Source organism: Mesoplodon bidens (assembly GCF_964165515.1).
Source record: "Mesoplodon bidens genome assembly, chromosome: 8".
NCBI classification, from domain to species: Eukaryota; Metazoa; Chordata; class Mammalia; order Artiodactyla; family Ziphiidae; genus Mesoplodon; species Mesoplodon bidens.
In genome coordinates, this window is record NC_138165.1 from 33,082,733 (window position 1) to 33,096,637 (window position 13,905).

Consider the following 13,905-nt stretch of genomic DNA (forward strand, 5'->3'; position numbering starts at 1 on the left):
CAATTCCAGGAAAATAATTAGATATAACATTCTAAAATCAATGAATGTTATTTACTACAATATAAAAATAAAGGAGAAAAATACCATGAATACCTAAATATAATACAATAAAAATTTAATAAAATTCAGTATTATAAATGGTTTTAAAAATTCTTAGAAAATTAGGAACTGAAGGGATCCTCTTTAAGATGATAAAGCATATCTATTTAAAAAACCTACACCAAACAGCATACTCAATAGTGAATTATTAAAATCTTCCCCATACTCAGATCAAAAGTAAACAAGCTAACCATTATCATACCTCTTAAATTTTATAATGGATGTCTAGTCAGTCCAGTAAGGAAAGAAAATGAAAATGATGGTAGAGGAATTGAAAAAAGCAGAAATCAATGGAACAGAAAACTGAAAAACTGTAGAGAAAATCAGTAAACCAAAAGTTAGTATTTTTGAATATATTAATAAAATTGAGGAAATCCCTAGATAAACTAATCAAGAAAAAGAGATAAATTACAAATTTTCAATACCAGAAATGAAAAAAAAGATATGACTAGAGAGGCCATAGACATTACAAGCATAAAAAGGGAGTGATTTGAATAATTTATGCAGTAAATGCAATAACTTAGATGAGGAAATTCTTAGAAAAACACAACTTATCAAAAGTAAAAAAAAAAAAAGAAAAAAATCTCAGTAGCCCCATATCTGTTAAAGAAATTAATATCTTTAATTTAAAATTTTGCACAAGGAAGATTCAAGTTACAGATGGCTTTACTAGTGAATTCTATCAATATTTAAGTGAGAAATAATTCCACTCTTACAGAAATTCTTTCAGGAATGAACACTTCCTAACTTGTTTTATGAAGACAGCATTATCCTGATACAAAAAATCTGACAAATTATCCAGAAAAAGAACTAAAAATAAGAGAGAGACATTAAGAGACATGGGAGAAAGATTTAGAAATTTCAGCATGTAATCCTCAAAAGTTCCAGATGGAGAGAATAGAAAAGTATGGGATGAGAAAATATTTCTAATGCTAAAAGCTAAGAGTTTTCCTGAAATTGCCTTAATTAAAGATACTAATAAATATCTTCAAATTATATTAGCATAAATTCTAAGTCAGATTAATAAAAGTAATTTTATAATGATGCAAAAAATTAAAAACATCAAAAATAATTATAATATAAGCTAATGTATTAAAAATGTGGCTGACTAGTCATTTTCAGGAAAAGAAAAACTGAGTGAGTTTGCTATCTACAAACTTTGCTAACAGAATTCCTCATCTATTTCAAGAAGGAAATAGAACACAAAATGAAGAAGTAAGCAAAAGAAGCAAATTTAAAGAAAGAAATAAATTAACATCTAAATAAGTCTAAATAAGCACTGCTTACATAAATCCACAATAATAATACTGTTTAATTCATTGGGTGCCAGACAAGGTAGAATTAAAACAGTAGACAAAAATAACACAAGTGAGCAATGATATGAAATCAGTCTTGGAACTTCATTGCTCCAGATAAGGGTACAACTATTGATTATATTTCACTAATTAAGTATACATGTTAAAATTTTAATCACTTATAAAAAGAAATAAGGAAGAAAGAAGGAAGGAAGGAAGGAAGGGAGATAATATGCATCTTCACAACAGTAGAGATGGGAGACAATGATGATAACAAAATTAATGCAAAAGAGGACAGAGAAAAGAAGGAAGAAACAAAGAAAAAAGCTTGAAAAATAGAAAGCACAAAATAGTGATAAAAATAAAATAAAATATATCTGTACCTAAAATAAATGTAAGTAGATTAAGACAGGCTATTAATAGAAAATGTCAAATTGGGTTTTATAAAACAAAAGCTAGGTATATTCTTTTAAAAATATGTACTAAAAAGATAAAAACACAGACATCTTTAAAAAAAAAGAGATGGGAAAATGAGATCTCTGTAAAATATTAGCAAAAACAGGCAAGTTACCCTTATTACTATCAGCTTAAATAGGTACAGATGTATCTGATTTCACTGCTCATTCTACTGCTTGGAGCAATCAATCACTTCTCATTGCCAACAGAATAAATTCCAGACTCTTTAGCATAACTTTCAAGCTTCTTCACCTTTGGCTACAACCCTCCTTTGGACAGTTAAGTTCATGTTTGATCTCTCAGCTCCTATCATAAAGCTGATATGTAGTAGACACTCAAATATTTATTTAGTTCAGATGAAAGAAAAAAACTCATGAGGGACTTCCCTGGTGGCGCAGTGGTTAAGAATCCGCCTGCCAATGCAGGGTACACGGGCTTGAGCCCTGGTCCGGGAAGATCCAACATGCCGCGGAGCACCAATCCCATGCGCCACAACTACTGAAGCCTGTGTGCCTAGATCCTGTGCTCCACAACAAGAGAAGCCACCACAATGAGAAGCCCGCACACTGCAACGAAGACTAGCCCCCGCTCACCGCAACTAGAGAAAGCCCACGTGCAGCAATGAAGACCCAACGCAGCCAAAAATAAATAAATAAATAAAACTCACGATTCATGCAATCACAACATTTACTTGCATAATGTCCTTTCAACTTTTTTGTAGGTGTTTTTTCTTTTAAAAAAAAGAGAGGAGAAGCACATTTATATTGTGGATCTGACATATTGACAGCTAAGCAAAATTTCTTTCACCCACTCCTCTTCCTTCCCTCTTCCCCCACTATTGCTGTACATATTAACAACAAAAGACTTTTGTTCAGAGGATAATTTATGAAGCATCCCCTCCTATTTCTTATGCTCCCTTTCTTTCCTTGACTTTCCTGTTTTTCTTCCCTCTTCTTCCTTCTCCTCTCCCTTTTCATCCTCTCCCTTCTTTTTTTCACTCCTCCCTTCTCTTTGTACATTGATCTATATTATACCAGAGCTTAGGAAAACAAGTGATGATGAGGGGTGCCCAAGATAAGAATGGAAGTCTTTCCTGTTTAGATGTAACTTGACAATGACAAATTGAATGAACGTTTTATATAAGCTGCCTTCCATTGTCCAGATTTAATGGCTCTTACCCAACAGGGCATCTGGAGGACTATTTCTATGAATCCATACTGTTTCCTAAACCACCCCCATATGCACTAGGGATAGTGGGGGTGCCATTTTGTATGTGTGTGTATGTATAATTTGAAGATCTCTAAACTATTCTGATAGAATTTCCTTTCCACCAACTACAGTACCAGAAAAGAATCCCTGATACAAATGGGTCAATGTCACACTTCAAGATAAACACCTCTTGGGACTTCCCTGGTGGCGCAGTGGGTAAGACTCCACACTCCCAATGCAGGGGGTCTGGGTTTGATCCCTGGTCAGGGAACTAGATCCCACATGCATGTCACAACTAAGAGTTTGCATGCCACAACTAAGGAGCCCGTGAGCTGCAACTAAGGAGCCCTGGAGCCACAACTAAGGAGCCCGCCTGCTACAACTAAGACCCGGCACAACCAAATAAATAAATAAATTATATATTTTTAGAAAGCTTTAAAAAAAAAGATAAACACCTCTCTCCTACTGTAGAGTACAGGGAACAATATTCAATATCCTGTGATAAACCATGATGAAAAAGAATATATATGTATAACTGAGTCACTTTGCTGTATGGCAAAAATTAAACACAACATTGTAAATCAACTATACTTCAATAAGATTTAAAAAAAAGATAAACACCTCTCTCACTACAAGATAAACACCCCCAAAGCCATCATATCAGGAACTTGTATATGATGACTTATACAATGAAGCGCTGAAGGGAACAGGTGCATTTTCTGTAGAACATTTTTTCATATTGAGCAAGGGTACCCTAACTCATTGGTCCTTGACCCTAAGTATAAATCAACATCAATGGAGAGCGTTAAAAAAATTAGATGCTTAAGTTTCATCCCTAGAGATATGAATTCAATTGGTCTGCTTTTGGTTCAAACATTGGCATTTATTAAAGCTTCTCAGGTATTTCTAATAAGTAATCAGAACTGAAAACCATTTCAAACTTCTCATAATTAAATGGAAAAACCAAATCTGTGTCATTTGGGAAATTTTGTTTATATATTATAAAGAGTGAGATCTAAGCTCACTTGGAATTTTTGCTCCCAAAATTATAGAAATGAATATGAAGATATTACATGAACCTTTTCTAGTGCAGCAGATTATTAGGGGCCTAAGTGTACAGATCTGTTGTCTACAGACTATAATAAGCAAGAGATTTGGTGAACAGAAAAGAAAAAATGAGAATATCCTTAATGAAAAATACTGAGAGCCCAAGGAAGTGATGGAAAAGTATATAGAAAGTACATCAAGAATACATAGGGAAGGAACCAAAATGGAAAAGAGAATAACAAAACAAAACAAAGCAGTAGGTAGACGGGAAGGAGAAAGGATGCACAACTTAAAATGCTAGTCAATCTTTTATTAATTTTTGTAATTTTCCACTACTCTATCCAATGCCATATCTAGGTTTTGGGCCAATATTAAAACTAGATATCCAGTACACTCTTAATTAATTTCCATTAAATGAAAAAATTTAAAGATGAATTATTATATTCAATATGTATTTTTACATTTTTTCTGACAGATCATTTTACATGATAGAAATTTACCTTTAAATGGCATTTCAAAGATAGAAACAAAGACAGAACAATTAAATACAAAAACAAAGGCAAAAACTTTATTCTTTTGGCTTGATTGTAATGTGGTTTACTGTTCTTTATGGTAATAGCATTTTCCTGCATGCATTTCACCAACATACTACAAGTCAATAGCTTTAGTGTAAAGAATCTACATTTAATGTTGCTTGTGAAAGAAACACAAATGTTTTGCTATAACTGGTAATATAATTTCACTTATATAATTTTTGTTGAAAAGAAAAGCTTGGACCTCATATCATATCTGATAAAGTTCTAATGCCATATGGGTCAGTAAGAATAAAATCTACCTGTGTGAACAAACACTGGAAAAGACTGATGATTTACTGAATAAAAGACTAGGTGGAAACATCTGATTAAAGCGATGCCAAGAATATCAACTGATCGTTCCTTAAGCCTCTTTTGATAATAAGGCATCACGATTTGAAAGCAAATAAATGCTGGACTCAGTCTGAGATTTGTTTCACATTGAAATGTGTGCAAAGTTTACTGTACTAATTAAAAAAAGCAGGAAACTACACTGCATGTTAGTCTGTTTCTTATTTTGTGAAGTGCTTTAATTTAAAAGTGCTAGGAACAGAAACTAACAGTAGTGACTGTGACATCAACCTGAAGATACTTTTCATTTCTCATTTTATGTACAAAAAGCTGAAAAATAAAATAAAATGAACTTTGTACAGTATTTATATTTTCTTAGAAAACTCTAACCATATATTTTCAACAGAATTAAGCAGCTTGCAACATGTTTGTACATCGGGCTTTTTACCGTAGAGGATTCAATTAAGATTGGAAGGATAAAAACCAAGAAGCTCTTTATTGTTTGCTGCAACCTATTGCTTAATGACATGAAGAATGAGGTCTTGATAGAGCAATTTGCTTCACTTTACCACTGACATATATGGCTTCCCATATTAGACTTCTGAACAGTGGAAGGAACAAGATGCAGCAGCAGAGGCAAGATAAACATGCAGCAGTGACAGCTTCAAACTATAATGGAACCAATTACATCATATTACCTGTTGAAAGCTTGCAAACTATACTTACTGTGGTACATATCTGATGCAATAAATACTGTGCTTAAGTCGTCATTTTTGTTTGCTCAAACATGCACCACTGGGTAAAATTACTATTTACAAAGCAGACTTTTATTTTTTAAATTGACATGTACTATGTCAACCTTACCAAGAGCAGAAGATGGCTAAACAATACTGCAGGAAAAAGCAGAATCAACTTTATAAAGTGACGGTGGGGGGGGATGCTTTTTGGTCAATTCAGGTTTTAGAAAGGACTGATAGGATATTTTTATTTTATGTCAAAGGACACTTATCAAAAATGTTAAAGTCATGCTGCCAGGACTCTGAATGACTATGTAATGGTGTGTGTGTGTGTGTGTGTGATGTGTGTAAACATATATATGTATATACACGCACATATACATATATACATATATACAGGTACATGTAATGGATTATGAAAAAATAAAACAACTTTTTAATGCTTGTGAATTCTATGAAACATATACAGGCACAGTAAAATTTTTCTGGATGAGACACCTTAAAAACATGAATAGCTATTTAAGCACCTCAAAAATCTAAAAACATCCTGACACAAGAAGTAAACTTTCCTTTTGTGATGTGATTTCTTTTCATGTGAGAATGAGAAGTGCAGCATGCCTTCATTTAAAATATATCCAGTTATACAGTAGAGAAACATAGAATTTCTTACCTTTACTCCCTCTCCCCAAACATAAACCCATTTACAAAAATAGTCACATATAATAGTAAACAACCTGTGAATTAAAAAGAAAGTGATAAATTCACAGCATACATTTCATAAAAATATGGCAGGTGTGGCAGTTAGAACATAAACAGTGGTGACAATTACTGTTATCAAGTGTCACGTGTTGAATTTACATAAAAATTTAACTTCCCTCCCCCCTTTAAATTGGTTCCTAGAGTCTGAGTAGCCATTACTCTCTGCTCTTCAGCAGTGTCAGCTGGTTGTGAACACAGAAACCTCCTGTCGATGTTGTTTCTCTGGTTTGTTGAGTCTCAGTTTGCTGACCAGAGGCCCCTGTCTTGTTATAGGCACTGACCTTAAGTATACAGTTGTAAAAACAGTCAGTTTGGCATTGACCTCCTGTGGGAGTCCTCTTGACACAAACACATCACCATCACAGGCTGTAAACAATTGATCACAAAATGGAATATTTTTTGTTTCTTTTTACTTTTTACTTTCCCTGATATCTTTCCCTTTGTCTTCCTTTTCTGATTTGTCTTTTTCAAATTTTTCTTTTTCTGGTTTGGTCACACTGTCATAGGAAGGTGGAGACGTGGTAGAAGGTGTCACATCGGTCTTCTCTGGAGTTGAATTCTCATTTAGTTTATCAGTGAGGATATCTTCTTTGATGGGTGTTCCATCACCTTCTTTACCTTTGTCCTTCTTATATATACATGAAACTTTTTTAACTTTTTGCTTCAAGAGGTAGCGTCTATAAGCCCTCTGGATAACAATAGCAGACACCTCCTCTTGTTTGCGTTTCAAAGTGGTTGTAATGGGCTCATAGGAGACTTTGGAGGGGTTCGATGCCATGAATCTCTCTTCCATCTGTACTCGAAGGGCATCCATCTCTCCACTCTCACCCAAAACACGCTTTGTAAAGGCAAATAAAATGTCAAGGCAGTGGATCCTGTCCCCACTGACCATGGGCAGATCCATAGCAATGAGCTGGACTTTGTTTGGTTTTGCTATGAGAAGAGGAGGATCCAGGGCAGCCGCAAAATCAGAGAGTTTGGCGAACTCTATGAACTGGGTGGCATCGGGATCAAACTTCTCCCAAACCTCATAGAACATCTCAAAGTCATCCTCACTCAGGGGCTCTGCACTTTCTTCAGTAGCAACACTGAAGTTCTCCAGGATGACAGCGATGTACATGTTCACCACGACCAGAAATGATATGATGATATAACTGACAAAAAAGAAAATCCCCACAGATGGGTTCCCACAATCTCCCTTAACTGAGCTGCCAGGGTGATCTTTTTCAGGGTCACAGTCTGGAGGTCCACTATTAAGAATAGGTGCTAGCAATCCATCCCAGCCAGCAGAGGTGGTAATCTGGAACAGGCAGATCATGCTGTTGCCAAAGGTCTCAAAGTTGAACATGTCATCAATTCCAACCTCCCTCTTAACATAGGCGAAGTTGGACATCCCAAAGATGGCGTAGATGAACATGACCAGGAAGAGCAGGAGGCCGATGTTAAACAGCGCAGGCAGGGACATCATCAAAGCAAAGAGCAGCGTGCGGATCCCCTTGGCCCCTTTGATCAGACGCAGGATTCGGCCAATCCTGGCAAGACGGATCACTCGGAACAGGGTAGGGGACACAAAATATTTCTCTATCAGCTCAGCCAGAAACATACCTATGGAAAGCCAAGATAAAACAAAAATAAGGCTATACTTACTGGCAGCAAATGAAAATTTACATTTCTAAGATAAACACTAACTAGTTTTACAAAGTGTGGACATGAGAATTAGGTATACACACACACACACACATTTACGTACACACAATCTGCAATATTTGTTTAGCAAAATGAAACTGGTATGTTTAGTGTTATAACATTAACACCTTTATACTAACTGAAGGTATTAATGGTCATTTTTCCTGGTTCAAGAAAAGCATCTATAAAGGACACAATGTATACGTCAGCCAAGCACAGAAATTTATGTTTCTTAAATACTAGTTCTAGTGTTTGCATAAGATTTAATGGATAAAGCATATGATTTTTGGATCAGGAATATGAGAGTTCTTATTCTTCTGAGATGGTTTTGATCCATTTTATTTGAGAGGTGGCAGAACAACGTACTGGAGACAATCCAGGCTTTCAAGACAGACAGACATACTTGGGACTGAATCCTGGCAATGATTTTATGCATTGCTAAATGATGATGATAATAGCTACTTTGCTGTCATTGTTAGGCTTAACATTTCCTAAGTCTTTTCTTTCTGCTAGGCACAGTGCTAAGTGCATTTACTTTCATAATCTCATTTAATCTTCACAACACCACTTCACAAAAATATTCCTTGGAAAACTAAGGATTGGAAAGGTGAGGTAACTTGCCATAGGTCACAGAGCTGGTAAATAGTGAAAATAGGGAAGTGCTTGGTCAGGTCAGGAGTCTCATCCCTTAATCACTGTATTATCCTGCATATCACAGTCATCAGGATCAAATGGAATGCTACCTTGTCTTTCTACTTAACCAGCAAAGTGTATAAATAGTGGAATACTATTTTTCTCTCTATGTATATGTTCTCTTTCCTCAAACAAGCAGAACCTTACTTCTAGCACCTGATTTAATGTCCTACACACAAGCACCTAATATGTATTGATGAAATGAATTTGCTTTGAATTTTTGAACAAAATATGTACTTGTGAAAAAGAATATTACACACCATAGAAAACTATCTGAACCCAAAGATAACATGAAGCTTGTATGAGTGTGAATATATATAAACACACAACATGATGTTCCAATTATCAAGGACAATTATTTATGGACTATTTGACTACTTGTAAGGATTTATATGTGTACGTGTGTGTGAATTGTTTATTCAAAACAATACTTGTCTATACTACAAGAGTATGATTGAGTACAGGAGTATTATGCCAAAGTTGAAGTTATATTCTTCTGAAATGAGACAAGATGATAAATGAAACCTGCAGAATATAAATTCTTATTTTTATACATCATTTCATACACAGCATGCAATTAGAGAAATGACAAGCTGAGAATGGACTAATAATTAGACTTTTATTTGAAATTTCAGGGTGAATGAGTAAGATTAGTGAAAAAAACTTTAAAGCTTTAAAACACCAATTTTCACTACTAAATTCCTTAACTGAGTAAAAGCAGCTCTTCTTACCTACAATGGAGAGAATGACCACCACAAAATCAAAAATATTCCATCCTATGGTGAAATAGTAATAACGAAGAGAGATTAGTTTCAGCACACATTCTCCAGTGAACAGAACAATAAACACCAGATTAATCCAATACAGAATGTTTGTCATTTCTTGACTCTGGTCGTCAGTTTCCACCATCATGGTGACCATGTTGAGGCAGATGAGGATCATGATGCTGATATCAAAGACTTGTTTGGTTACAAAATCAAAGACCATCCCTTGAAATTTGTTCTGAAACAAAGAGTATGTAAAGTTCACTTAGAAACTGAAAAAAAAATCAAGTTCAACTTATCTGATTTTAATATAGCAATATGAAAATGTAGCTTTTATTAAAAAACACTATGTTTGTTTTACACTTGGAAGAAAATTTGTATATTGGAATATCCAACTCTTTCCAAATGTATTTGTTTTATTTATACTGTTCATGATACCAGATTTTATAAACTGATTTTATGTTAAGAACCACCTGTTAAGTTCTCAGTGCCCAGAACATCACCATGTGTACAATGGACAGTTAGTAAATATTTGCCACTAATAATGAGTCTTTGTTATTGCCTGTGTTGGGGGTGAGCATCAAAATTAACTTTGGGGCTTCCCTGGTGGCGCAGTGGTTGAGAGTCCGCCTGCCAATGCAGGGGACACGGGTTTGTGCCCCGGTCTGGGAAGATCCCACATGCCGCGGAGCGGCTGGGCCCGTGAGCCATGGCCGCTGAGCCTGCGCGTCTGGAGCCTGTGCTCCGCAACGGGAGAGGCCACAACAGTGAGAGGCCCACATAATGCAAAAAAAAAAAAAAAAAAAAAAAAATTAACTTTGAAGAACTAATGAATAAATACTTCTCTTGCTTTTTCTGTCATTTCTCCTCCGTTTCTCCCTTTATATACCCCCCAACGCCCGGCAAAGCCAAAGCGTCTTAAATTCTACCTTAATTCTACCTCAAGGTTCAGTTGAGAAGATCTTTTTAGAATTATGGTTCAAGAAAAAGGACATTAGTGGAGTAGTTGGTGAATTCCAGTTAAATTCTACATTTTATTTTATGGTATTACAGCAAGATTAATTTCTTAGTTTTGCTAACCAATCTATGGTTATGTAAGAGGTTAAAATAAAGGAAAGTAGGGCTTCCCTGGTGGCGCAGTGGTTGAGAGTCCGCCTGCCGATGCAGGGGACGGGGGTTCATGCCCCGGTCTGGGAGGATCCCACGTGCCGCGGAGCGGCTGGGCCCGTGAGCCATGGCCTCTGGGCCTGCGCGTCCGGAGCCTGTGCTCCGCAACGGGAGAGGCCACAACAGTGAGAGGCCCACATACCACAAAAAAAAAAAAAAAAAGGAAAGTAGGGTGAGGATTTTGTGAGGTAACTCTTCTATAAGAATAAAATTATCTTTAAAAAATTACAGTTCACAATTCAAATGCTCAAACTCTGCCCTATTCAATTTGGACCTTATTCCAAGCACTAACTGGCCTTACGTCTTGTTTATGAAATTAAGTCCTCATCTTGTAAACCAATAAGCCCATTGGACCCCATTTTCTTCATTTTTGCCTCTATCTTCTTGGTACTGAGGCACTCTAGAGCTTGGGCCTTGGCTTACCTCTGCTAGGTTGTCCTCTACCTTCTCAACTAGAACTACAGACGTTCTGCTACCTCTACACTCATAGTCTGCTTTCCCAGATCGACACATTTATTGGTCTGGATTCTCTGTGTTAGTGTTTTGTCCTCTCCCTAGTAGAAGCATCCATTACTCCCTACTGAAATTCTGGGACATCAAATACCACCTGTTTGTTATATTTTGCTATTTTCTCTGAATACATATTTAGCCTGCTGGGTCGGACTTACATTGTTTCAGCTGGGTCTGTCCTTCTAGGGCCTTCTTCAACCTAATAAATGCATTTAATTCTAGTTCTAAACACTTCGTTCTTAGCTCTTATGTACTGAAGTTTACTTTTCCAAGGCTAGTTATGGTCCCCTTATTTCTACCCTTCTGATATTTCCTACCACTCTTGTACCATATCATTTTATCTTGTTTATCTGTCTCCTCTGTCCTAACACCTCTGTCAAGGGGTATTATCAGACAGCTCTTCTCAGTCTGGTGAATCCTAACTCAGTTTTAAGTTTTAAGCACTCTGTGATCTCAGAAAACTTTGTGCTTATATTTGTCATAAAAGTGATGACATTTTATGACATCAATTGCTCTTATTTAATTAAAACCTTTTTGTCTTCCACAGATATAGCACCTACAGTGTAGTAGATTCAAAATTGCATAAAGTCAGAAACTTGGTGTTTATTTTCATATCAGCATGATCAATAAAAAGCTCCTTAGATTCCCTGTCCATCTAGTTTTCCAGTGGATTACCTCAACGTACAACTCCAATTCCCAGTTATAGATCACTGTCTCCAATTTAAATCCCAGAATATGCTGGAGGAAGCTATATAACCTTGGAGGCCTTGTTCACCAAAGATTTATGTTCTCTCACTTTACCTTGGCCCTTGACAATGATTAGCAATCCTTTGTCCCTCACTTGGTCCCAGGATAATTTCAAACTTCTCAGAAATTTCCCATTCTCTTGCTCTCTATTCTCCTTTTTTGAGAACACCAAAGTCAACTGGTGTAAAGAAACTCTTCTACTTCCTTTTTCATTTCATATTATCTTGTCTCCCACACCTATCTTTTTATATATTACTCCAAATTCATTGGAGGACTCAGTCCCTTTTGCTCTCTAACCTAGACTACACTATTCTTGAGCCACATCCTGCACAACTTTATTCTATATTTATTCCCTTTCCCTTCAATCTCTTCTTCTCCAGAACTCCTGCTTTGCTCTGAACCTAATCTCTCAATCTTTAGAAACTTTATTTTACAGCTTCTTCTAAACATTCATTCTCTTTCAGACTCCTTTTTTGATTGTAAAATTCTGTAAACTAGCATCCCCAATTTTTTCTCCATTCATGTCCCTACTTCATATTCTGCATGACACCACTATTCATCCAGTTGTGTGAGGCAGAAACTCATAAGTCATCTTTGTTGCTTCCTTCTTCATCTCTCATATTCAATTAATAAACCTTTTAATTTCATTCCTGTGATAGCTTACAAATCCATCCATTTTATTCATCTCCACACCATTCTACCTATCATCTCTGAAATAGTTCCAAAACGAGTCTACAATGCACATACTGCCTCTGTCAGTGCTGGTTGAGTGATATTCACAAAACCCAAACGAACCAGGTCCCCTTCAATGGCTTCCCATTGCTCTAAGGACAAAGACTGCTCTTGAACATGGCGTATGAAGCCCAGAAAAGTGTGGACCATCCTAACCTCTTCATTCTCCTCATGTCCCAAATGAACCCCCAACCTCTGCACTCCAGCTCACTGGCTTTCCTACCTCAGGGCCTTCACATATACATTCCTCTTCTCTTCCCACATTGCCTACTGACGCTTCCTCATTCTTCTCCATGCCTCAGGTCATGCTTCAGTGAAGCCTTCCCAACTTCCCTGATTCATCAGTCCCCTCTTCCTTATCAGCTCTCATAGCCAAATGTATCTTTCCTTCTTCGATATTTCTATATTTGTTGGGGTGACTATTTGATTACCAAATAGACTCTTTATTGTTCGATATTTAAATCCGAATATTTAGCATAGTACATTGTTAATGAATGACTGAAAGGATGGATTTTACCAAATCATTTCTTAATTTGCCAAATTGTTGCCAATAATAGTCTAGTTAAGTGCACTGATCATTTCCTGTGCATCCCTGTCCCTGTCCAGGTAAATCTATGTCATTTGATGTAATTAAACAGCCATTTAAAAATTTCTTTCTCAATCATTTATCTACATATATATGTTGCCTATTGATAAATCTTACTCCTTCACTGATTTACCTCTTCCTATAATGGTGAAGTGCCCAAGGCTTCATGCTCAGCACTTTTTGGGTCTTTTATATATATATATATATATATATATATATATATATATATATATATTCTAATTATCTTTCAAAAATGAATCTAAGCTTCAGGGCTCAACTGAATTATGTCTGACAATGACAACTCTAAAATCTGTCTCATATTCATAAGACCTAATTTTTCCAAATGCCTTTATAAGACTTTATGTTAGTGCAATCAGTAATTTCACAAAACATTAACTGTTTTACATTTTTCATTATCTACATGTCCTCCCTCTTTTCCTATATTTTATAGCTGCCTCATTCCACTGAGTCTTCTTGTTGGCTCATTTATTTCCTATGTTCCAGTCCTATTGGCATGACCCCATATTGTAGACTCATCTTCTTGTATATAAGTGT

At 36.0% G+C, this 13,905-nt stretch overlaps 1 protein-coding gene across 1 annotated transcript in view; it reads right to left on the reverse strand.

The window, feature by feature from the left end:
• Positions 1 to 6,608: 6,608 nt before the first annotated feature.
• The window catches only part of SCN2A (sodium voltage-gated channel alpha subunit 2), an 89,705-nt gene continuing 82,408 nt past the window's right edge, over positions 6,609 to 13,905 (reverse strand). The window contains exons 26-27 of the mRNA XM_081241808.1: positions 9,576 to 9,846; positions 6,609 to 8,070 (exon numbers count right to left, since the gene is read on the reverse strand). Coding sequence (XP_081097934.1) covers positions 6,875 to 8,070; positions 9,576 to 9,846 — 1,467 coding nt within the window. The 3' untranslated portion in view covers positions 6,609 to 6,874. The remainder of the gene's footprint in view (positions 8,071 to 9,575; positions 9,847 to 13,905) is intronic.